The sequence below is a fragment of the Micropterus dolomieu genome, linkage group LG04 (genome assembly GCF_021292245.1).
Source record: "Micropterus dolomieu isolate WLL.071019.BEF.003 ecotype Adirondacks linkage group LG04, ASM2129224v1, whole genome shotgun sequence".
In the NCBI taxonomy this organism is placed as follows: domain Eukaryota; kingdom Metazoa; phylum Chordata; class Actinopteri; order Centrarchiformes; family Centrarchidae; genus Micropterus; species Micropterus dolomieu.
The window spans coordinates 15,576,234-15,598,484 of NC_060153.1; the positions used below are offsets into that span (position 1 = coordinate 15,576,234).

Consider the following 22,251-nt stretch of genomic DNA (forward strand, 5'->3'; position numbering starts at 1 on the left):
TTGTATATGAAAACCCACTTTCATACAGTAGCTGATAAATGCAAAAAGAAAAAGAAAAAAGAAGACGCCTGTGGTTGCTGAAGGGTTAAACGTCATCTGGTAGTAGGAAGTGGGTGGTAAGAGCTGAGGATGGAGCGAAGCCTGGGTTGCAACCACACATCGTTTTCTGCGAGAAATGCAACGTTACACTGGAGAATAACAAGGTGAACACCGAGAACGGACAAATCTGCCAACCAGGGGACGAAAACGTGAAGTTACCAAACCCGCTTTCAGTGCCGATGTGTGTGTCTTTCACCAGAGGGACGTATAGAGTCGTTTCTCATTCATCTCGCCTTTTTTTAAATGCACAGGAGCTGTTACAGCGTGTGGATTCACCACACAATACAGACTTGTAGTTGTTTTGCAGTGTGCATGCAATGAACCCCGTGTGTACATGGTGCATCCTCAGCACCTAGACCGTGCTTGAATGTGGCTCTGTGGACTCCTGTAACACGTAGCGGATCGCTGTCGTTCGCAGACCAACAGAGGATCGCTGAGATAGAAGCGTTTTTTTAATTAAAGGATGACAGTAGTTGAATTGATTCTGGCTGTCGCTGGTGCAATGAGCTACGTGTAGTTGTAAGATTTTTTGTTTTGAGCTGTGATTCCCACTGGATGCTCTTGGTGTGAAGATGTGTGCAAACTTGTTTGGTTTATCTTATCTGCGGTGTGGTAATATTCGATCTGACAGTCTGGGCTGTTCCTCTCTGTCTCTCAGCTGGACTTCAGTTCACGCAGTGCACGCTGATCCCACCGGGGAGCCTCTCGCTTATTCAGCGGTTCCCAGCACAGAGCAGCCTAGTCAGTAGTGTCTGTCAGTCTCTGCCAGCCAGGGATGTCGGCTGGGGTCCAACACAAGAGCGGCACTTTGTTTTACTTGGGTCATAGATGATAGTGTAGTTTTTGTTTTGTTGTTGTACCGCGAGAGAATATAAAGCTTATATCTCAGTGTTTCCCGCATGATATTACTTTCAACACTGACCATAGCAAATGAGCCGATATTACCTGCTTTTCGCTGGTAAATAATGTTAAAAGCAGCTCTGCCAAGCATTTCGGTTTAGTAGTGAATCGACAAGCCACGCGAGAGTGGGGTTTGTTCTCGCCCCATCTCCTGGAAAACCGCAGGAGCCACGAGACCCACCGACAGGTGTGAACCCGGACTGGCGCCATGGATGATTCTGGGATCATCCGAAGACGTAGGCTGCAGGTGAGAACTTTTTTTAACCGTCTTTGTTGCCACATGGGGATTATTAAAACATGTATGATTATTTTATGAATGTGGATAGGCTACTTGTCTCTTTATTTCAAAAGGCTAAAAGTGGAAGTGTTGAGACATTTTTCACCATTACAAATACTGGGACATAATATTTAAAGGAGATTTAATGTGACATATGGTGGTTCTTCCTCCAAACATAGATGTAAGGGGTGTAGCCTACATAAATACAGCCAATGTGATCAGTTGTACTTGTAATTAATATAATATAGCCTCATCAGTTGCTTTGAACTCATTTTAATCTAATGATGCTTCCAAAGACATCTCCAACCATGGGAAGTGTAGGCCCATGAGTGAGCTCAAAGAACCTAAAAGAAGGACATGATGTTGATTGATTTAGTAGACAACAGAACAGCAACGTTTCAGAAAAGAGTGGCTGATTTGGAAAACCATAGTATATGTTTTGATTTTTGCAGGATTGTATAAATGTAACATTTCTAAAAATAAATTAAGTGAAAAACAGTATGAATTAATTTAATAAAAAAATAATTATTGCCATGAACCAGTCAAGCTGATTGATCTTTGTCATAATGGACCTAAAACACACCGATATAGTTAAGGCATATCTACTGTGGTATAAGTAGTAGAAAAACATCTTAATATATTGTCCCAATAAAGTTTTGTGATAACCTGTTTTAGATTCACAATAATATGTATCTATAATAACCAGTCATGTGTTGAGTCCGGGCTACTTAAAGAGACTGAGTTGGTGGAATAGATCCTTCTATTACATTTGCAGGATGTAGTCACTTAGCCCATATCTTGAAGATTACGACAGACACAGGAAGGCTCTGGTAAAAGCTTCCTTCGAGGCTTTCCTCTGTGTGGTGGGCACTTGCGTGAAATGAATCAAGTGAGGCAAGGCAAAGCTTACTATGCAGGTCTATTGTCTGCCAGTCCCTCTCTGCTTCCTTGTGAATTAATTTACAATAAAAGTACTTTGCTGCACTTTGTGCCAAGATATTCTGCTGTAGATGATTGCTCATCATTTATGAGTATAGACAAGCGAAATTGGATGGTTTCCTGCACAAATGTTGCTGTTAAGTTGGTAGCAGCTTAGAGTTTTCACTCCTACAGGTGCTGGACTCCTATTGTTAGGCCTGGTGAATTAAAGCGGATGTTTTGATTGCTTGTCTTTGATGGATGTATTCTTGTATTCCTTAGAGTGCAATGATCCCTATATTATCTGCTACCTCTACCACCAGCTCGACCTTTGTTGAACTGCCCTTTTGAACCTGTTTGTTAAGGATTTCTCGTCAGCTGTATCATTGTGACATTTAGACTTAGGCTTTTGATAATCTATAGATGTTAAAGGTGCAGAGATACAGTAGTTTGTGTGTGCTTGTAGACTTTTATTTGGCATTCACAGGTAAGTCATTATGTGCCGGAGTATTTTATTATTATCTCCAATGAATGATTATATTTAATGTCTGGATTAATCATTTGGTCCATAAAAAGATCACCTAAAAACCAACTTGACTAATTCAAGAAGCTTGTTTTGTACAACCACCGGTGTAAAACCAGCAACATTCAGTTTGCAATCATAAACGACCTAAGAAAACCAGCAAAAAATTACATTTGAGAAACTAGAACCAGCAAATTATTAGTATTTCTACTTAAAAAGTTGGCTTCCATAATATTCTTATTTATTCTGGTTTATATCCAATATTATTCCATTCAAAATTGTGGCAGATTAATCATTTTTTGTTTTCATGATTGAAACACGACTATCACAAGTTCTGAGAGCCTGAGGTTACGACTTCAAATGTCTTATTTTGTTTGGCCATCAAACAAAAGTTCAGATATTCAATTCAAAATAATACAAGACTTAAGAAAAGTAAAAAATACAGACACTTGAGAAGCTTGAACCAATTCTTTGTTTTTCATTTTTGCTTCATTAAACAACTTTAACAACAACTGTTTCAGTTTGGCAGAGTTCAGTGTGTAAATTAGGAGATATTAAGTTACTCTGCTGAGCTCGACAGTCCTTTTGTTTGAAGTATTTTCTCAGAAGTAGACATGTATATCAGCGCTGTCAGTGAGAGCGGGGACAGGAAACAATTAGATGTGAACATAAAGGTTTCAATCTAATGCAGAATCACACACACTCAGCCAAGGTAGACTAAAACCAGGAATCCACAGACACGTAAAAAGACTCACATTCAGTTCACTGCACTGTGGTTACACCAAGCATCTTGTGTGTGTTTGTGCGTGACATTCATGCCTATATGTACCTATCAAATCGAGTCCCACCCCATTCCCCTGCTCTCCATTTCCACTGAAGTGGTCGATATCCATATCTCAGACAGAGAAGGTCTAAATGCTGAGGATGTGGCGCAGTTGTCGGGCCCATTAGCAGGACTAATGGTGGCCTAACAGCCTTGTGTGCCCTTAGGGAGGAAGACCAACCACCAGCAGGAGGACGGGCTGAAAGGCCTGGAGGCCAGGAGGAGGGGGGTGCAGCATAGACCTGAGGCAGGCAGCAGCTGTGGGCTACAGTAGACCCCATTTAAGTGGCTATTACAAAATCTGGATCCCTTTACTGCCTGGGTCTACTTTCACACCAGAGAGACAGAGGAGGAAGGAGGGAGGAAAGGGTTGTGTGTGTGTGTGTGTGTGTGTGTACATGTATGGCATGTGTGTGTTTCATACAGATTACTTTGTTGTTCATCCGTGAGTTTGGACACTGAAAATTACTGAAACCAATTGGTGGTCTTATATAAAAAGTATTTCTCATTCATTCATTCATTCGTTTGTAGCCTGTAGTTCTTGCCACCGTCACTGTCACATCAAATGATGGTGCTGGATGCAGAAACTACTTCGCGATCTCATCTTTCTCAGTCAATATAGCAGTTGCTAAGGAATATATTGCTTCAACAGACTGCCTACACCATCAACACTGAACAGACATCCACAGGTGCCGGACCTTCCCTTTAACACAAACTGGACAGAAGTCAAAATTAACAAAATTACAATAAATAAACAAGTTATGATAAAAAGGAGAGAATCCGTGATACATAAAAAAGTACAGAAAACTTCTGATCAAGAATTTGTGGTAAACTTAGTATTGACAGTTTAACCTGACTTCTACTGGATTTGTAAGACCAATACTGATACTGTAATGGTATTTGAGAGTTAAAAAATTTGATGTTGGTATAGTATTGGGCAATATTAATTTATTAAAATACATATGTAACACAAATGAACATGTTTGATAAGTATCCCTGAAATTTGGCTTTTAAAGAATTGCGAAGATATGAAAAGAGAGGGACATTTTACAATTAAAAATTAAACCTGCCAGTGCGCTATGGTGGACAAACAATGTAAAAGAGACACTGGCTAAGCTTTTAAAAACATGTTCGCTTTTTCTCAACAGTCAATAGTGAAGAGACTGTCCTTCCACGAAGAAAGGCAACATCTGTCATTTGATCCGTCCTGCTGCTATCTTCAAGTCTTGCTCTTATCTCCAACTCTCTTCAGTCCTCAGTCCTCATTGACCTCCATCAACTCGCCCATTGTTTCCTTCCATGTCTTCCCATTCCTCAACACATTCGTTCACCTCCTTTCACTCTCTCATTCTGGTCACTCTACACGGCACATCTGGCACACTATTTTGAGGGTATGGCCTATGGTATCGGGGTTCTCATTTGCATTACACAGGAAATAAATTACATTGTTACATTATATTACATAATTATATTATATTTGTTAAAATTCTCTTTGCAGCTCGACAGCAATCAATTAGTCAAATGCTCTGACACACAAATGAAAAATACTGGGATCTCTTGGCTGTCGCAGGACTGTAATAAGCACGGCCAATCATTTGATTCATTCCAAATGAAATGATTGGCTGTCCTACCTGCCTGTCTACCTGCCTTTCTGCGCACAATCTGCCTGTGCACTCATATGAAGACAAACATGAAATGTGAGGGATATGACACGCAACAAAGGACCCCTGGCTTTGGTTTTAATATTCGTAAGGTTGTGTACATGTGAATCTGTTCACGTGCCCATTACTGGCTCTTATTTATTAACTGTACACATCCAAAACATTTAAAATCAATCTCAGAATTGTGCACCAACAGGCCCCATATTACTTCATGAAACACATTATAAATGAAAACTAGATCAACTACAATGATCTGTGGCACCATCCAGTCCGCTGTGGGTGAGTGTGTGTCATTGAGATGAGTCCCTTTCACCTCAAGTGAAGATGATCCTGCCCCGAGCAGTTGTAGGAGTGTGAAACAAACTTACATTTAACCCATATGCTCAAACACTCACACACACAAACTGTCATACCATGTGTCTCACCCATCTCTGTTGTAGGAGTCGGGAGTACTCACACACTCTCTCTCTCTCTCTCTCTCTCTCTCTCATACATACACACATTTGTCCAATATTTTGTTCTGGGCAGTGTGCCCATTTCCAATATGCTAAGCACAAGGGATAAGAGTATGATCACTGCAGAAGATCCAGGTCTCTTTGCCAAGTCCTGTCACTCACTGCCATGCCCACTGCTTTGTTCTCCCTCACCACGCCTTTCTGATGTCAGTATTATTCAGAAAGGGTAGGTTTTGTTTTTGAGAGAGCAAAGTGTACATCAAAGCAACAGATCTAGGCCAGAATATATTTGGGAATAACTTCAAATATTTGAACTACTTCAACTGGGCTTGAATCACCATGCCAGACGCCTATGAAGCACAAAAGCTCGAGCCCACCTTAATCCTCAAAGCAGACGTAAATGGACAAAGTAGGGAAAAGATAGCAATTATTAAGGTTTGAAACTCGATCCAGTTAAACAAGAAAGTGATACAGGTCAAGAATGTGAGTCAAATTAGACGTTATTTTCAACCTCATTGTAATGACCAGTGAGTTCAAAGCCTTTAAGTAAAACTATTAAACTGAAGAATACACTGCGTGACATTTGCCTCGCAATCTGCTGTCAGTTTTGGCAAGAGAAACCGAACAGAAGCCTTCTGACTCTGCCCAGAGCAGCAGCATATTAACATTTTTCTTTTCTTTGGTTTCCAGTTGGCCTTCGGTTTGTCCTTGGGTAAATATAACCCCAATTTTCTTTCCAAATCATGGACACCCTTTCGCCACTTGTCAGACAGAGAAAGCTGTCTAATATTTTATCTGTTTTGAACGGCACCTTCTATAACAAAGCGCATTAATTTAATTTGAAGTTGCTTGCAGCATTGTAGAGGTTGTGCATAATGGATTAAATGTACTATGAATGTGTTTGCTTTTATGCGCAAACAACTTTGAGTCTGTCTATGCTGCATTGTGTCTGCAAAACCATTTATTTAATACCACTTTGAGATCACATCTTTGCCTTTTTGTCATAGTGCAAATATGTCACATCAGAACATTTTCTTACTCTTGATTTTTTGTTTAGAGATTAGCATTTAGTGTCATATCCTCAGTAAAAGAGCAGAAATGGAAAACTCCTGGGGGAAAAATATTAGTTTACTTGTGTGTCTGTGTCTGTAGTGTTGAGGTGTGAAGACACAATAGGACACGTCACAACATTCATGTGTGTTATCGTGAAAACAGGAAATGGTTTTTAATGATGAGCAATCACTCATAATTATCCAGGCCTGTGATTACTGTTGTATTTCTATCATGTCACATCATGTGCTTTTCTAACATGTAATTCAGAATTACATTACATTAAATGTCAGGATCAGCAACTATTTTTTTCTCAAATGCCCAAATTGTATCTATCACTTTTTTCCAATTAATCCATTAATCGTTAAGTCTATAAAATGTCTATAAAACAGTGACAATTGGCCATCATGAATTCCTTAGAGCCCAAGGGCTGACATCTAATAATCCAAAATCCACAAATTCCCACATTTGAAAAGGTAACATTTGCAAATATGTGTTCCAATGCTTAAGAAATAAAATATCAGTTTGCTTCACGGGGATGTGTTTACAGATTTATTGCAAGATTGCACCCTTTATTGATGAAAGGTCCAAAAATTGGTCTTTATAAATCTTGTGAAAGAGATGGGAATCAGAGTTAGGTCAGACTTGTGTTGAACAACACCATTTCACACCGCAGAAGTTTATTATATATGTTTCAGATTTGGCATTGAGGGAGTCTCTTTGCATTGTACCTTGTTGTGCATTACAGTCTTTAGTACACATAAAGGAATTTCCAAAATAACCCTGTAATATAGCTTTTGCCAGAATGTGTATGGTGCACATGACTATGTATTGAAGCACAGTGGATATTACTGAGAACTTCCACATATTGTCATGGGCACTTGAAATTGAGGTGAATATTGTTGTAACAAATGCCAAAGTGACCAGTAACATGGCAACAACACGTACAGTAGCTGTCTGTTTGACAGAGACAGTGAGAGGGAGCAGGTGTTGGGGGTTTTATCCATTAGCCACCCCTGTCACCCCCTACACACACAAACACACACACACACATAGTACGTATATAAGACTCCTGCGGGGCCTTCTCTGAGTCACTCTGCTGGAGCTCACTTCCTCTTGATGATGTAACTCATTAGCCGTCCCAGAAAGAGCTCACTATGATGGGTGATGTCACTCCCATTGAAGAAAAAAGTGATCACTCTCCTCTGAACTGAGAAATGCTGCAAGTTTACTATCGCATATAAGTATTTTCATTTTCCATGTTACTGAAATAGTTAACATGATGGCAAATAAGCTTATTTGCTTTCTTAAAGAGAATTAGATGGATTCTACTCATGTCTGTATGCTAAATATAAATCTAAAGCCAGGACATGAGTAGCTTAGCTTACAAGAAAGACTGAAAACGGGGAAACAGCTTGGCTTTCTCTTCCTAAAAGTAAAGATTATGCCTACAGATCTGGCGCCACTTAAGCTCACATACACAATTAACACATTACATCTTGTTTGTTTAATCTCTCTGTAAACCGAAATGTAAAAACACTTTGTAGTTATGTAGTCTAACTATTTCTTGGCTAACCAGGCAATCAGCGGAGAAGATTGTAGTTGGACAGGTCACTGAAAAGCAAGTCCAGCTGTTTCCCTCTGCATCCAGTTTTATGCTATGCTAAGCGTCTCCTCCATACTTAACACGGACATGAGAGTGGGGTCAACCTTCTCATCCAACTCTCTCCAAAAGAAAGCAAATAAGCATATTTCCCAAAATGTGGAACTATTCCTTTAATATACCAGTTTGTGCATCTTTGTTTTCTATTTTTATGTGATTACTGCACTACTGCTGCACTTATGACGACGATTTCTCTGCCTTTGGATTCTACACTGATTCTAACTCTAGCAGATTCTAACTTGCTTTCTAACCATACATCTTTGCAGCCCAGTAGGGTTTCCACTCCTCATTTGTTCCCCATAGTTTTCTTATTAAGTGCAAGTATTAGTGTCTGACAGTGCTGGAAAGTAAATCATGTGAGTTTGGATAGTAAGCTTGTTTTGAGATTGTTTGGAGACGAGAGCTCCAGCTGTCAAGTCATGTTTCATCAGCTCGGCCTTGTTTGGGTTTTGTAATTCTTGTTTACTTTTACATAGACAGAGAGATAGACTGTGTGTGTGTCTGTGTCTGAGAGAGAAATGTCAGGACTGCCCGCGTCTAACTGAAATCCTTCTCTGTAAAATCAATTACAGTCTCATTTTTCTTCTTATTCTCCTCTCAAATGTTTTATTATTTTTTTAACTCCTGACCTTGGTGAGGTTTGTCGCTTTGATTCCTTTCATGTCGTTTACATGGGTCTGTGTCATTAAGCCTTCCCCGAGAGAAAAGAAAAACATGATTATATCTTTTTAGCCAAGCCATTGTGACATAGAAAATAGCTTGATAAGCAGCGCAGGACAGGCTGACAATAGAAACTGACAGAAACCTGATCTCACCTAAAATCAAATTGGGAATAGACGGACAACAAGAACCTCACAGATTCATCTCAGTAGATGCTAATCACATCACAGGTCCTTGGTGTTGTGTCCCAATGTCATAAATAGAGCAGCAACATTTTTTAAATTGACTTTGGCTCCGTTCAACCTGGTGCTTCCTGAAGCTCTGAGGTCTCAGAGCACTTAGCAGGGATCAGTTTTCCACTTACACTAAACATTAACAGAACTCTATATTAATATCATCCTACACTACTGCTTGAGCAGTTTTATTATCAGAAAATTTAACAATAGTGTTTATTTTGTAAACCACAGCGACCATCTGGGATTTCTTGTTCTACTCTCTTTGGAAAGTTTCAGTGTTGAGAGAAGCTTATGTTTGATGCTGCAGCTTTTCAGGCAGTTGCAGTACAACAAGTTATATTTTGACCTTGCAACTTACAAGTTTCACCTTCTTTTAGTTTTTTGCTGAGCCCTATTTTTTGTGTGGGATGCCAGCAATATATGCTAATGATGATGCTAAGGTTTAACTGTAACAAGCAAAGTGATACATGATTTGACAGCAAAAAAAAATCATTCTTATTTATTATTTTAAAGCTCGAGTAGTTAACGTTGGAGGAACTAGCAAGAAACTGCTAGATTTTGAAAGTGTCTCAATTAAGTAGATGATAGCCCCTCCCTTCAGGCCTCCCTCCAAAGCCACTCCCCCAAAACATTTTTATGTACAGTGATGGCACGGGCAGAGTGTGCACAGGTAGGCAGGTAGGCCAGACACTCATTTCATTCGGACTGAATGTGCTTAATACAGTTCAATATATCAATACAGATGATGTAAAGAGTGTCTTAACAAACACAAACTTGTTTTACTAGTCAGCATGACCAAGTGTGGTCAAACATACTTTTGGATCTTTTGCAAGTAAATCTGTCAAGGTTTGAGTGTCTAGCAGCAATTATTTGGGATGCATGCATGTAAGAATTTCACAAGGCCATTAAAGGGTTGAGAGAGCTTTGTAGGAGAAATGGAAAATAGTACTGCCTTGTCTGATGTCTGTCACAGTATAAGTTTCATCTTAAAGTTTTCATATTTTATATTTATATATTATGTCTATTGTTACACACCTAGTCACCAAAGCAAATTCACTGTAAGTGTAAAAACTACTTGGCACTAAAGCGGTTTCTGATTCTGAAATATTAAATTTCTGAAATTTTATTACGCAAGTAAATTTGTCAAGGTTTGAGTGTCAAGCATTTGAAAAATAACATGTTAGTTCTTAAATACATTTCTCCTGTAATAACTCAAGGGATCCATTTAATAGACATGGGGAGTGTTTCAGTCTAATGTTTGACCTTGAATGAATTTGATTTATACACGCCCTCTCTATATGCTGAGAAACAACAACGTGCTTTATAGGGAAGCATAAAAACATCCGCAGTGAAATGTATGAGGAGATAAAAATAGAAAACATATTTCAAATTATATAAATAAGACGCAAAGTAATTAGTAATTATAACATTTTTTTATGAAATTCCCTGTTCTTCAGTAAATAACCACACATGTTAATATAATTAGTTTGATCTGTTTCAGTCTTTTACTGAAGTGTTACTTTGTGCAGTGTTTGTGTGATTACAGAAACGATTATGCTAATTCATATTTCATCACCACACTGACATTATAATCTTTTCTACAGCCCTAGAAACAGTGAGTCCTGCAGTAGCAGATTGCATGATGTGTAATCAGGCTAATCTTTCTGCTCTCCTCCTCTTTCTTTTTCTCTCCCTCTCCAGAAGGATCTACCTCTGCCCCGAAAAAGTAGCAGGTAAGTTCATCTCACTTTCTCTCTGTGTGCGTTTCTGGATACATGTACAGTATGTTGTGTTGAGATACAGTCTCCAGTTTGTTTGTTGGGTTCGACTATGTGTTATTTATGTGAGTTTTCAATCTTTGTGTTTCCATTGCTAATGGAATTTGTGAAATTTGAAGAGAAGGTTCCCGGAGAGGGAAAGTGTGGGAATTGGATTAATTACCTGGAAAAGTTAAACAATATCAAAATATAGGTATTCTTTACAGAACTTTAGTATGCCATGACGTAATATACTAGAATTACTTTTGCATCTTGTTTTGCTGCTTGGCATGATGCAAAGCAGGCTGCTTTGTGAGCTGAAAGACATACACAGACCAGGGAGGAATAACAGTTTTTTTGTCAAGTAAATTTTATTTATATAGCCCAAATTTTCACCAAGGTGCTTTACAGTATGTACGGCATATGACACCTTTCCCCTAAAATACTTTTGAACGGGGGAGAAAATGGAAGAAATCTAGGGAAGAGCAGGAGAGAAGAGATTCCTCTCGAAGTACGGACAGACGCACAATAGATGACTTGTTTACTGAATAGACCAACAGTAGTTATATTACATGGACACATTAAGGAAGACAAAATAAATAGATGTGGGACGACATTTAGTAACTTTAGGGCTTGGAGTGTTTCCAGCTTTTATACAGGACGTCATGGTCGAGTGATGGGATTTTTCACTGGGAGCCTTGTCTACCGAGTGCAGCATGTTCCAGCTTTGCGGGAGCCCTTTCACTCTCAGAGCGTCAATCTGTTGCACCAGTAAGCTGTGCAATGAAAGTTCAGCGGCAGGATAGCCGTGCTGTGACCTCAGTGCCCTGCGTGGTTGTGGGAAGGCGAGGAGGTAGAGAGGGGAGAGTACATGATGTGTAACGCACACGAGTTAAGCCGTCAAATGTTTAGTGCAGATAGTGCATGACCGACCTGTTATGTGTTGTTTATGACATTTATGCTTTATGAGGTTAGGATGATAGGTTCACATTTTTAAAGTGTAATACAATAATCACATGTCCATATATATTTCTGTCTGTCTGTCCAAACTGACTTCAAAGAGATTCATTCTTAGAGTGATTTCAAGAAAAATCACAGCTGTGTAATAGTTACTTCTAAGGTTGAGTTGAAGCTATCAGTACTCCGAGTTATAAAAAAATCCAACGAGTATCTTCCAGAGTTACAGTCTTTTCAGTACCACATTCCCACTTTGTGCTTCCATGGACTAAAGCAGAGACACAGTAACACATACAACAAATGTGGTCCTACAAAAACTTTGGAAGATGTCCAGGTGGATGCATTTTTACACAGAATGTGCATTTCGTCCCCATCTCTTTCATTGAAAAAACCTACAAATGTAAATCTATCCTGTTAAAGCGGGAGAGAGAACATTGTGCCAGGAGGGCAACCCGACAGGTAATCACTGTCCTTGAACATTAATAGAAAGAAATGATGCCCGGGAGGGACATGTAGCATTACAGCAGCACAGGGAACAGACCAGAGACATAGGTAGGTCCAACATACAGATACATAGAAAAGTGAATACAAGTAACGAATAAATCAAGTCGGAAAGCTTTATACAACGCATGGCCCTCGACCAGAGGTTGCCACACTGTTATGAGGGTGAGACATGCAGCAAAGCCACTGTGTGAGGTGACGGAGGTCCATGCTGGTTTTCTGAAAATATTGAGAAGTTAGGTATTGTTTGGCAGCTGATTCGGCCTATTTATCCAGATGGTCAGCTGTTGGAACAGCTCACAGAGGAAATCAAGGTACAAGGTATCAAGGTAAAATCCTTAGCGCCCGATTGCTCCAATTTGCATCAAGAATAGCATTAGCTCTGTAAATAATCTGTAAATAAACATCCATAAATCAGCTTAGAAATCATGAAAAAAACTATGCTCCTTATGTCTCTAGAGCTTGCTTGACAATCATCACGTTTTATTCGGTATCAAAGTATTCCAGTGATAGTTTTCTGTAGGTAAATGGGTGCATTGCAAACAGGAACTGCTTTACAGATAATTTGTTATTCTTTTAACACACTTAAAAACTGTGCTCAAGTTGTAGCTGACAGCTAGCTAACCGGGTTGCCTGAAAGTGTTATTTGTAGATGAAAAGATGGAAATCACAAGCAGAAATTAAAAAGAGGAGACCCTCTCATGCCTCGTATCAGCTCTCATGGAGCTCTTGAATGAAATGACTAATGGAAATTCCTTCAAAACTTCAACGTTAAAGCCAGATATTAACGCTGTGAGGCAGCTCCACAAAACACAATTGGCTTTAGCGACTGAATTAGAAACATCTGGAGTCGTTTTTCTGTGCCATAAAAGAGAGTGGGATTGAATGATGTTGAGAGGTTTGACAAAACTGATTAAAATATCCTTATCCTTATAAATATCCTTATTTGTGGTACAGGCATGTAAAAACTGTTACACTTAACACAGTGAAATATGGAACCAAAACTCATATTGTCTTTTAATGCACACGATGCTGTTGTTGTTGTATGTCTCTGTCCATGGTGCTGAAATTAATCTCCCCACTCTTTCTTCCCCATGCTCACTGTGTTTGTCACTCTTTTTACTCAAATCCCTCTCGTTCCCTTTATGTATCCACCATGAAATTGTGAAGTGCTTGTCTCTGGCAGCGTTTCTTTTGCGACATCTTAATTACTGTTCGCTTCTTGACAATATCCACTCTTTTACTGTGATAAGCTGTGCATTTTTTCTTACACTGAAAGTCGGATTTGGAAAGAGCTGGCTGCTACTGCTCCTGCTAAAAGCACTTCACAAATCAGGCAAAATTTGGAAAAGTGTCTCATGTCAGCTCAAAAATGTGGTCTGAAACATGGAGAGGGGCGTAATTTTCCACAAAATGCTCACACTTTGCCGTCAACATTTCGAGTGTTGAAATCCTTGAAATTCCTCTGAAACTGCTGTGGTCTGGAGCCATACTTTTTTTTCCCCACTCTACTTTCGGCTTGCCCATGTTTGTCCTGTGTGAGCAGAATGTGAATCACGTAACTCTGTCAAATGTCTGTTTATCATGTAAATTGTTATTGTTGCACTGAGAGTTGCTGGCAATTGAGGACGTTGTACGTTTGAACTATGGCTTCAATTCCCTGTGTTTTCATTTAACTTCATTTTTTATTGTGTTGTTGTCTATTTAATATTCTTTATGCGTCTTACTCTGTAGAGGTACTGTCGTCTGGCAGCAATAGCCTGAAGATACTAGCTTATACATGCCAGGGGTATTTAAGGTGTATGTGAGTCCATGTGTAATTACAATTTACGGCCTTACTCATTTTGGCTGCATGGTTTTGTGTGTGTGTGTGTCAGTGATCCAGTGTGAAGCATGCATGTGTATCCCTGACTGCTGTCATCGGTTGTGTTTTGTCCCCGACCTCTGACCACTGTGGCGGGGTGGCAGATGTCACAGCATGACATGAAGGAGACACTGGAGCTGGGGGCTCACGGTCAGCTCTCTCAGCTCCCTGCACCCAACCATCCCCCACCCCGCCGGATTTTTCTACACATATCCTCCTGTGGGTGGAGCTGGAGTCTTACACTATGGGTGAAATGACTGGGCGTTTATAGCAGAATGAGAACAGAGTGACCTGAAGGACAAAGAGGTTACCAAATACTGAAATCCTGAGTGGTTAAATGTGCTTCAGAAAAAGCCTGTGAAGCCCATCACACACAAAAGCACACAACATGTTGTCTATATGATGAAATGCTGCCCATCCCTGTCTGTGACCCCCCACAGTGTTTCAGTGATATCACCACCCTGCTTTTCCTCCTGCTCCCTCTCCCCTCCCCTCCCCCCTAGCCCCTTCTCTTCTCTCCCATGTATATTTTATCTATCCAGACTCCCACATTAGAGACGGCATCCATTATTGAATTACTCCCATCAGCACTACTGTGCAACTGTCACCCCACGTCAGCTTTAACATTTGGTGGATTTGTTTCAGGGAAGGAGGGAGGGCACACACACACACACACACACACACACACACACAGAAATTACATCTCTCTTGGCCGGGCATTGCAGAGCAGCTCCTGTGATATCTAGGACAAATAGCAGATGCCGGAGCTCGTCCAATATGGCGGTTTTACATAGAAAAATTAAACTGTCTGTGTATGACTTAATGTGCATTTTAAAGAATAAGGCTGAAGTAATTCTATATTATTCTTATTGTCAATAAACCTCATGAAAACCCCCAAACCAAAAGTGTATTAGTTCATCTTGTCAAGACTTTATTACTGTCCACCCTGTCTGTGGCACTCAGCCTCAAGCACACTGGTTCCGACTGAAGATGTAAATCTTTAAAAATGCATATGAATATATCGTTTAACTAAAAGGGCTCTGTAATTTCCCTAACCCAGCTGGGCGACTGTAGTTTTTTAGCAAATGTTAGGCTTAAACAGGAATAAATAATGCAGTTGTGGGGACTATTTTCAGCTACAGATTAATAGACATTTTCTGCTATTTGAAGTAGCAGGACAGTGTTTGTGTGGTATTGACTAACAACAAACTACAGTACCCATGTTGTAATAAAGGAACATGTCATGTTAACTGAAAGCATTGGGTGAAGATGCGTCACCAGTAGGAGCCACCAGGCTTTGGCCTGAGACCATACACAGTTGGGGAAGTCAGAAAGCATCAGGTCTTGGTCTATTCATGGGGTTTATTGACAATAAGAACACACACAGAATTTCGCCAGCCTTATGCTTTTGGGCAACAGTGGAGGTCTACAATGGCATAGAGGACTAAACTGCATCAGGCTTTGGCTACACAGACAATTCTTGTCACTAGTAATTATCTGTTGGTTTTGGTCTTTTCACAGGCCTTTGTTGACAATAAGTAAAACATAGAATATCACCATCCTGATCCTTCATTGACCATGGCCATGAGTAAGCTGTAACATACCCCCAAACACACAGAATAACACACAATTGCGTGCGACAACCAACTTGCAGTATCCTTCCCTCCCCCATCTCTATCTTCCCCTGTCTTGTCACTCACATTAGTCTGCTCTCTCATCTCTCTGATTGATTTTTAACCTCTTTCTTACATTCTCGCTTGCGTTCTCCCACATGCTGTTTCTCTCCCTCATTCATACTGTGTCTACTTGCATTGACCTCCCTCCCTTTTTTTCTTGTCTACCCCCCCCCCCCCGCACTTTCTGGCTTGGCACGATACCCTTGAGAGCAGCCCCACACAATCCTCTCCTTCTGAGAGGGACGGTCGGCAGCCTGTTCCCTCTCTCCATCTCGTCCTCTTCCGTCCTCTATCTCTTGTCTTTTTTTTCTCCGTCTGTGACATTGCTGACATTTCCAAAGTCCTTCCAATTATATAATTTCTCTTCTGTACGCTCTTGCATGCATACTCACGCGTACAGAGTCACGGCGAGACATTTGTGAGTGAGTCTGTGTGTGCATGTGTTTAACTGGCCAGAGGAGGCTGACAATGCCGGCTTGGAGTGTAATCGCTGCCTCTTGACTGCCTCGGTGTGTGTGTGCGTGCGTGTGTTTTTCTGTGTGTGTATGTGGAGGCTCAGCTGCTCTCATGTGCATCTGCCAACACAGCCTCTGCTGCTAGCAACATGTTTCGACGCACAAAAAGGTAAATGGCAACTATCTGTCTCCGTGCGGTCTTTGTGACTGGTGTGGTGCCCTGCTGTTGTTAGCGTGTGTTGATTCATTTGGTGGTGTTTTTCCATGATGTTTCCGTTGTCCCTGCCAGCTGTCATGCTGTCTCACAGTTGTCTCCCTGTCTCCATTTAGCTCCAGCAATATGGTGTGTGTATTTGACGTTTTTACATGTATGTGTGTATATGTAATGCAATTTTGTCCACACTGTGTGCTGTTATGTTTTTGTATATGCCTGTAGGGCTTTTTAAGTACATTAAGGTTTGATAATTTACACATTTTATTATGCTTATATATGTGCGTGTATGTGTGTGTGTGTGTGCATGCTGGATTTGTATTAATTTATCATTTTATTGTGCTTCATTGTAGTGATGCACAACGATTTAGCCTGCTTTAGATTATGGCTGGTGATGTCTCTCTTTCAGACACGCACACACACACACGGATGGTATGTGTGCCCTTGGCTGGTAGCCTGTGTGCCAGAGATAGCATTATGAAGTGAAGGCATTATTGTCAGTGTCCAGGGAGTGCTTGTGTAGCTCAGAGCCAACAGTGGGCAGTGCTGTGGTGCTGTCTGCTTGGCACAGGTCCTCGCTCTTCTTCCTCCTTCCTCTTCACCTTGTTCTCTCTTATCCACTTTCTCTCTTGCCTTTATTTTCTGTCCCTAACGTCACCTATTTGTCGTCCATCTTTTCCTCTCCGGGCTTATATTTTTCTTGTTTCTCCTCTCCTCTCCTCTCCCTAATGTACAATCTGCACAGACCCTATAGTCCCTCCTGCAGTGCTTCATTTTAGCTGTCTTCATCTTGTCTGATCACAGGGGGATTAGTCTGAGTCTTCACCGTTGCTCCTACTGTGCTGGGAATGAACAGCAGGAAATTCTGTTTATGAAGAAGAATAAATCCTCTCTGACTGTCGGCCACCAAGCAGAGTGTATGGGTTTATGAGCGAGGACACATGTGTGATGTGTGTGTGCATGAGAATGTTTGTTTATGGGTGTGTTTGCTTAGGAGATTTTTTTTTTAGGAGACATTTGTGTTTGCTGTTGCCTTAAGAGTCCTTTCCATGTGTGTGAATTTGCCTGTTCACGAGTGTGTATAAGCAGTGCAACTTAATTTTATACTCCACTTGTGTAGAGGTTATTACTTTGTGAGAATTGGCGGGGGTGAAACTAATGATTATTTTCACTATTTATTGATCTGTCAATCATTTTTATGATGACCAGATTAGCTGTTTTGTCAGAATGAGTTTTTTCTCAGCGCACAAATTGCTTGTTTTGTTCGTATTTGTTGTGCCTAAATATATTCAATCTACTATGATGATAAAAATTGAATGTTCTCACATTTGAGATAGAGGCTGACATTTTTCAGGAATCTTGTGGGATGGGAGTCAATTTAACTACTCAGGAAAAGTGATAGGAAAAAATGTCAAATGTGGCGGGATGGGAATCGTAGATCCATTTTTTGTAAATAAATTTGCAAGATAAATGCCATTTTCAGATTTTTTTATGGATGGCTTACACGGATTAATTGATCATCAAATTGTAAAAAAAAAGTCTGAAATATAGTTTCATTATATGTGTGAGTATGTTCTTGTTACTGTCAATATTGAAACTGGGCTAGGTATCAGACCTCAAAACTTATTTGGTGTCGACCAAAATGTGAGCATCGAGTATTATATACTGAAAGTTAGTATCGAATGTCGGGTGACACTCTTAATCAGATAGTGATCAGATGGTCCCTGTTCATTTTCACAGAAACACCTCTTTGCATAATGAAATACAGTTCAACAGCACCACAAACGACAGCCACCAAAATGTCCATACAGTTGAATCAACACCTCTCTTAAAAACATTATCACCCAGATGAAGGGAGGTGTTTTTTGCTGGACTCTTATATTAGACTGCATTCGTGTTGTCTTTAGCTTTAGCTGTACTTAATAAACTGGCGACTGAATGTGTAAGAAAATACTGTTGCTTTTGTTTAGGGAACTTTTAAAATAATATAACTTTTGTTATATATAAAACTGTTTTGTAGTAAAAACATTTCATCATTTCATTCCATTTCCATTTGTTGGTGTTGGTGCTGAAACTCAAGTATTCTATCAACACTGGCATGGAAAATTTTTAAACAATTCCCAGCACTTACTCTGAGTTATAAATATCATCAGATCACTTATCCCTGATATTTTTTTCAATATACTTTTTAATTGTCTTGCACTCTCTCTCTCTCCCTCTCTCTGTCTTGCTGCTCTGTATTGTGTGTGTGTGTGTCTGCATTGTTTCATTTGTGCATGTTGTGTCTTCTTGGCCGGCCATGGCAATTAAAAGAGACAACGCTTTGTGCCCACTCCCAAACAGATTGAGCTGAAGGAAGACCGTAAAAATGAGTGAGTAATAGAGGAAAACATGACGCATGGAACACAGAAAGCAGCAAAGCCACAGGAAGAAGATAGCAGGGCGGGATGAAAGGCAGAGCCCGAGGTGGTGTCTCAGCCTACAATTAAGAATAGTCCACCAGGGTTAACTGAAACCACGATGACGTTACACTCTCAGTCTCTAACTCTTAGTTAGTCTGCTTCTTTCCCTTTCACGTGGTCTTTCCACTTGAAGGTAATCTCATTTTGTGTTGTTTTGGCTTTGGAGATCATGAAAGGGAGACCGGGAGCCAGGAGGAGCGCTAAGGGACTGAAGCCGGATGACAAACAAGTGTCTTGATGTTTTTTCTCGCCATGAACATGAGCGTGCACGTTTATCACACCCACACACAGTACATACAGTTTTATGCCACTCATACATATCATCACAGTGTACGTGATGCAAATGATCCTACTCATGAACACACAGGCATTTCATCCCACTCGCATACAGTGCACATTGTTAATGTCCATTTTTCACACAAGGCAAAGAAACAACTGTAATTCAGTAGAGCAAACATTAAAACATTTGATATTTGATTATTTTGACCTACATGCTCTCTTTCTTTGACTCATGGTGCAAACAGATTTTTATTGCTGATATCTATTATAATTATACTACAGCGAATATACAATAGTTGCACAAAAAACAGCTCTCACCTTTCTGCTAGTTTTATTTTGTACACATCTGCCATCTGTTGAGGTTGCTCTCCTCTTTGTGACAGGTAATTCAGGGTATTTTAAGCCTCAGTATAGCATATGTTATGTTGATGGACCTGATAGCTCATAAGTAGGTCCCACAATTATCTACTTTGGCATCAAAAATGAACCATAGTTACAATGAAGCACATACTCAGCAGCGGTATGGCTTTTAGAGGTTACTAAATGAAGGTACTTTGTCAGATATTTCTGATGTTAAAAACAAGAACATGATGATTACCCACCTCCTTCAGCATCAGAAGCATGGATGTTGTAGGTTCAGTGACATATATTTGAGCAGTTGCATTGCTTAGCTGGTCTTTTCAAATGAAGGAGCTGTGCGGGGAAAACATGGTATAGAAAATTACAACTCCTCTCCATGCTCTACTCCTGTTGTTTCTGCTATGACAGCACCATCTGTTCCTGGCTGGTTTTCAGACTGGCCTTAACCAAAACACACAGACTGTTTGTGGTTTATCTTTGATATTGCAAAGACATGATAACACAACATGCATGTGAATTTAATTCAGACTCCTAAAATAACTGTGTGTTAAAGTTAGGATTTTTTTATTAAGACAGCTTCAAAATGTTTTAATTTGTACAGACGCTGTCAAACTTAATCTGATGGGATGATAAAACACAGCATCATTATTAATGTGAGCAGAAAGAATTTGTGCAGTAACTGGCTTTTTGAATATTGATTCCTAACATACAGAATTATTGAACCACTATTGAGCATTGGGCATATTCAGTTCCTGCAGATAGTTTGAATACTTAGCATTAAAGTTCATTCTTGAAGTTGGAAACAAATCTTAATTTGTGATTTGGTCATTTCACATGCAGTTAACTGCCCAAACTACATGCAGTGAAGAAGACAGTGAGACGAAGTTAAAAATGCTAGTTAAGTGGATTGTGAAGGGTTTTTTTTCTAGGTCAGAGTTTGAGTAAATTCTGATAAGTTGAATGAATGTTTAGGTGACATTTAAAGTTGCTGCCTGCATTTTTTTGTAAAAGCAATGCCTGTTTGTCTTTCTGACATCACATAATACTGTAAAACTTTAATTAATAGCCTGGGTTTTTATTTGCTTAAATCACTGAACTTACCCCTGTCTATGTCCCTGCAAGAGGTGGCCTTTAATTCCTTTACCATGCCGGTAAATCTGAATGAATAATACTTGGTGCTCTTTGTTTCTGTAAAATGATAATTAAATTGTGCAGAATCTAACCGATGTACGATGTGTTTCATGTCCATATTGACAAGAATTTTAACATTTATATTTGTATGCATGATCTAAGCAGATTAGAACCAGCTCAAGAGGGTGAACCCGTGAGCTTCAAGAGGTTTTATACATCCAAAGAATGTCTGTAAAAGCCAGACCAGGCATTTAATTGAGACCTGTGCTTATTTGTCAAAACATCTAGCCACACTAGACCAGTAAAAGGGACAGGCATCTAATTGGGACAAGGCTTTTAATTGAGGTGTTACAGTATATATGTTATGTTATACGGCCTACCGATGCTTTATCCTTGCCTATATTATTGTACAGGTGCTGGTCATATAATTAGAATATCATCAAAAAGTTGATTTATTTAAGTAATTCCATTCAAAAAGTGAAACTTGGATATTATATTCATCCATTACACACAGACTGATATATTTCAAATGTTTATTTCATTTAATTGTGATGATTAAAACTGACAACTAATGAAAACCCCAAATTCAGTATCCGAAAATTTGAATATTACTTAAGACCAATACAAAAAAAGGATTTTTAGAAATGTTGGCCAACTGAAAAGTATGAGCATGAAAAGTATGAGCATGTACAGCACTAAATACTTAGTTGGGGCTCCTTTTGCCTGAATTACTGCAGCAATGCGGCGTGGCATGGAGTCGATCAGTCTGTGGCACTGCTCAGGTGTTATGAGAGCCCAGGTTGCTCTGATAGTGGCCTTCAGCTCTTCTGCATTGTTGGGTCTGGCGTATCGTATCTTCCTCTTCACAATACCCCATAGATTTTCTATAGGGTTAAGGTCAGGCGAGTTTGCTGGCCAATTAAGAACAGGGATACCATGGTCCTTAAACCAGGTACTGGTAGCTTTGGCACTGTGTGCAGGTGCCAAGTCCTGTTGGAAAATGAAATCTGCATCTCCATAAAGTTGGTCAGCAGCAGGAAGCATGAAGTGCTCTAAAACTTCCAGGTAGATGGCTGCGTTGACCTTGGACCTCAGAAAACACAGTGGACCAACACCAGCAGATGACATGGCACCCCAAACCATCACTGACTGTGGAAACTTTACACTGGACTTCAAGCAACGTGGATTATGTTCCTCTCCTCTCTTCCTCCAGACTCTGGGACCTTGATTTCCAAAGGAAATGCAAAATTTACTTTCATCAGAGAACATAACTTTGGACCACTCAGCAGCAGTCCAGTCCTTTTTGTCTTTAGCCCAGGTGAGACGCTTCTGA

General features: G+C 39.9%; 1 protein-coding gene across 1 annotated transcript in view; it reads left to right on the forward strand.

Moving 5' to 3' along the window:
- Positions 1 to 238: 238 nt before the first annotated feature.
- LOC123969237 (microtubule-associated serine/threonine-protein kinase 1-like) overlaps positions 239 to 22,251 on the forward strand; it is a 75,773-nt gene continuing 53,760 nt past the window's right edge. Inside the window, exons 1-2 of the mRNA XM_046046430.1 lie at positions 239 to 1,246; positions 10,967 to 10,998. Coding sequence (XP_045902386.1) covers positions 1,208 to 1,246; positions 10,967 to 10,998 — 71 coding nt within the window. The 5' untranslated portion in view covers positions 239 to 1,207. The remainder of the gene's footprint in view (positions 1,247 to 10,966; positions 10,999 to 22,251) is intronic.